Here is a 4,416-nt window from a genome sequence, read left to right on the forward strand (position 1 = left end):
AGTCGAACTTGGACTGCCCTGATGAAGAGGGATCAATTAAAATGCTATCAGAAGTTGTGGGAACTGAAAAATAGAAGTGTAACTTGAGACAACAATTTAAAAAAAAAAAGAAAAAAATCCTTCTCCACACAATGTTTCTAAAAACAACATAAAACATTTGAATAACAGATAGGTCTGGCCTCCCATCTTATAAACAGATTAAACTGCTGAGTTGTAAAAGATTATATGTGGTTTTTCCACAAAATCAAATCTCCATAAGTGAGTCCAATCAAAGGCAAGACTCCAAAAGCAACTTCCATGTCTAGGAAAGTATAGCAGAAAGGAAACAAGCTTCAATCTATAAAAATGGAGACATATAAAGGGGAAAACCAATGGGAAGTAAGCTTTGGTTGTAATTTATATGTGATTTCCATAGGGGCAAATTTGAGATCCAATATATACAAAAGTTCCAACAATGAAGCTACATTACTTTGTTAGCAGACAGAAAAACTCCAAAAACAGATGATAAAAATGGAGAAATATGATAGACTGCCAAGTCTTCCATGGCTATGACTGCGCTATGGCTGATGGATTTCCTGGCATCTTTTTTCTGTGTTCAACAACCTAACAACATATTGGAGTGATGATTCAAACCTAGGCCTTTTAATCAACGACATATGCCATAACCAGTTGAACTATGCTCTTGGCTGGAGATTCAAACATCGAACCTTCTGGTCAAGGATATATGTCTTAACCAGTTGAGATATGCTCTTGGCTGGAGATTCAAACATCGGACCTTCTGGTGAAGGATATATACTTTAACCACTTGAGCTATGCTCTTGACTGGATTATGTGGCATGTTATGCAACTACCCAACAAGACAAGGCGTCGATGATCCGCCCCTTCCAGCCTTGCAACATCCACGACCCGTCCTGGTCGATGACGAAGTCGTGATGATATTCTGTGTTGACTATGTTCTCCACATGTTTGAGCAGATGCTGGTCTAATGGAACTTGCTTGAACCCGGCCCTGGTGTTCCTTACTTGCCATTGCTTGTATGTCTCGGGCCTTTCAACTCTCTCGAGTCCCTCACACGCTACCACGTTCATGATGTCTCTTCCAAGGATTTCCTTCTCGCACAAATGCCTCTGCGGGTTATCTCGAGGCACCGTTGCCTCGTACATGTCAAACAACGATGAGTAGTAAAATAGTGCCTCCTTAAACCGTGTATTGAAGAATGGAGTGTTGAATGAGCCATTGGTGATTTCATGGATGAACAGATCCGGGTTTATTCTCCTGATCAACTTCAAAACCGTGTCTCTTGGACTGTTCGCCACCACCGTCTCGTCCGGTACGTTCTTCAATCGGAACATACAAGTCACAATCGTCAGCTCATTTCTATCAATATTCAGATCCTCGTACCTAACACTATCCCATTTCTGTGCCAATACCTTGTGTTCAAATGGCACATTAAATCTCTTGCAGTAATGTTCAAGGCGACGCCCCGTCTGCTCAACCCTTTCAGTGGGGCGAAATCCCGGCTGGGGAAGCTCGATCCCTGTGATCCTAAGTTTGGCAGGCCCACCTGGTCTGCTTGAGAGCCGCTGAATCAAGCAGGGCCATTGCAAACCATACAGAATCCCAAAATCAATAATGTGAAGCCTAGTTACTTTCTCAGCTAGTTTCAAAATCGTCCTGTTGGCGTAGAAATACGACATCCGCCGAAACGGGCAGGCCTTGATGAACATCTGGTAAGCCTTCAAGATCTCAGCAGCAGAGGTTTCATTGCTTGCAAACGGCATATACAGAGGCGTCCCGGCCGCAAGCCGGGTCTCAAGCCCTTTGGCAAAGTAATGAGCTAGTCTCTGATTCCCATCCCCAGATGGAGAAGCATGCTGCCTTATCTGATTAAGCAATTCTACAGCAGTCCTCTTGTCATAGTTCGAAACTGCCTGAGCACACTGAGTCAACAATGTCCACAAATCCACAATTCCCATACTCTTGTCCTTCTCCTTCTTCCTCGATCCCCTCTTCTTCCCTTTCCATCTCCTCCCGGACTTCTTTTTTGCTTCGTTCTCCGACGAATCATCCGAACCGCACGACTGGGGCCGCCGACTCTCCCCCCGACACAGCAGAACCTCATCAAACAAATCACACAGTGAATTGTTGTCATCAGCATAAGTAGCTGAATATTTGGCGAGTCTCAACTCCTCATCACTATCCTCCCTCTCACGGTTTTTCTTCTCTCTTAACAACCCATTACCAACACTAGAAGAAAAAGCCACACCCCCAGAAGAAATGGACGGCGGTGATTCGCTCTCCAAGTCAATGGTCCCAAATCTTCCATTGATGGGAAGAAACTTGCTCGCCTCTTCCAACCCTTGCCTAAAATGGCCAATAAACTGCATCTCAAGAAACGAATCTTGACCACCCAGAAGAGGGTTCGCAAAAGGGGCAAACACAGAGGGATATTCACTCACAGGTTCAAATTCTTCTTCTCCTCCCTTACCAGAAGAATCGCAAGTTCCGATTGGGGAAGGTGGATATTTCTGCCCAAGAACATCGTAGAAGGATTTCTCGGCGGCCTGAAGAGCCAAACCGTCCAGAAGCATACACGGCTTGGTTTTCAGATCCTCTTCTTCGTCCATAAGCATCTCGGTGATGTACTTGAGCGTCGTGTTGGAGGTGTCATGGCTGTCCGGCGACTCCCCTTCCGAGCTCGACGGCGGCGAATTCGCCGGAATCATAATGGGGTCGACGATTTCGCGATTCGCTGTGAACCCATTTGAAACATGGGGATGGAAATTGAAATTATTCCAGAAATTGGGAAAATCGTCGAGAAGATTATTATCCATAAATCAGAGGGATCAATCAGTTTCGACGATGAAGAGAAGACCCAGAAAAGATCAGGAAGAATGGGTGGGAATACGAAGAGGGAGTGAGATTTTGATGGTATTTAAAAGTGAAGAGGGCCATTTCTGACGGCGACGATGGTTCTACGAAGGTGTTGGCTTTCGAATTTAATCATTTCTTTTCTGAAAAAAGAGAGAAATGAGATTGGCAACACGATTTCGGGAGATGAACCGGATGGGTTTTTTTTCTTGATCCCCAAGTTGTGTTGACCAACTGGAAAAAGAAGGAAAATTCGTCAAACTATGGAATCTTTTTCTGGATTATCAAGAAATCATTTTGCCTTGTAAAAGTCAGAATTTATTTGGTTGTTTGTTGTTCTTTTCAATATTACTGCGATATCAAATTGATTTTACTTTTTTTCTTTGGTTAGTTTTATGCTTGCTATTAAATATTAGGTAATTCGAGATTTCCCGTGTTGTAAAAAAGATCAATAAAATATGAAAAATATCAATCAAATGTTGTAATATTAATTTCTTTTAATTTATTTAGACAAATATTTACGTTTTAATTTAAGTATTTTTTAAAATTTTTTAATTTCTCGTATTTTTACAAAAATATTCGTCGACATCGATATTTTCTTGCCAGATTGTGAATAAATGGTTTCTATTGGATTTTTCGATCTCTAAAGGTGGCTAAAGGATAAGAAACTTGTGGTTTTCCATTTGCCCTTTATTTAATATTTCATTCTAATATTTTCAAGATTAAATATATGTTTTTAGTACTCTTAATTAATGTCGGGTATTTTTTTAATTTTTGTCTATATATTATTCAAATAGTTTTAATTTAGTTATCTACACTTTTAATTTAATTTAATTTATTGTTATACTCTTTTCTTGTCATTTTTTAATCATGTGCCTTTCTTATCACTAAATAAATTTTAAAATTGGTTGATAATAAATTTACATAATAAGAGTATTTAGTGATTTGCCAGAAATTTAAGAGTAAAATTGAATAAACCGTGGAAAAACAAAATTGAAAGTTTGGAAATCTATCACGAACTTTTCAAAGTATTGTAAAATTAGGTAGACATAATCTTGAAAGTTCATTGCACTTTTTAAAATACAAATATTAAATGCATACTAGAAATTAAATTTATAATTTCATTATTTCAAAATCTTATTGGTATAATTTCAAAACCGAACCAAATTGAAATACTTGCAATAACAAAATAGACATGTGAAGGTGGTTGGAAAGGTATGATCTTTCCTACGTTATTAGTAAGTGAAAATTTTATCCTTTTGACAAAATTTTAATTAATACGATTGATGAATCAATTAAGAAAATTCGTGCTTTAGATATTTTGAATAAATTCCCTAAATACCATACCCTAAGTTTTGATATATAAGTGGCTATTCAACTTAAATTCAATATTTCTAATTTTAACAAGAAAACCAACTCTAACGTAGTACGTTCTTTGTTTGAATCCTATCAATTTCACATCAATATATATATTTTATAATTTATAGACGCCTGTAAGAATACTTTTTCAACGAATTTTCAAACGAAAAATTTCTAATGTCGAAA

The 4,416-nt window shown here is 38.5% G+C and overlaps 1 protein-coding gene across 1 annotated transcript; it reads right to left on the reverse strand.

Moving 5' to 3' along the window:
* Positions 1-374: 374 nt before the first annotated feature.
* LOC111022257 (scarecrow-like protein 30) lies at positions 375-3,127 on the reverse strand. Its single transcript, XM_022299427.2, has one exon. It carries the CDS (start codon positions 2,832-2,834, stop codon positions 840-842), a length of 1,995 nt encoding a protein of 664 aa, XP_022155119.1. The 5' UTR covers positions 2,835-3,127; the 3' UTR covers positions 375-839.
* Positions 3,128-4,416: the final 1,289 nt, after the last annotated feature.

The sequence above is a fragment of the Momordica charantia genome (genome assembly GCF_013281855.1).
Source record: "Momordica charantia cultivar OHB3-1 chromosome 3 unlocalized genomic scaffold, Mcharantia_2.0 BLBB01000003.1, whole genome shotgun sequence".
NCBI classification, from domain to species: Eukaryota; Viridiplantae; Streptophyta; class Magnoliopsida; order Cucurbitales; family Cucurbitaceae; genus Momordica; species Momordica charantia.

Excerpts from the sequence above, each read along its gene's own strand:
- LOC111022257 (XM_022299427.2), bottom strand. The coding sequence starts at position 2,834 with ATGGATAATAATCTTCTCGACGATTTTCCCAATTTCTGGAATAATTTC.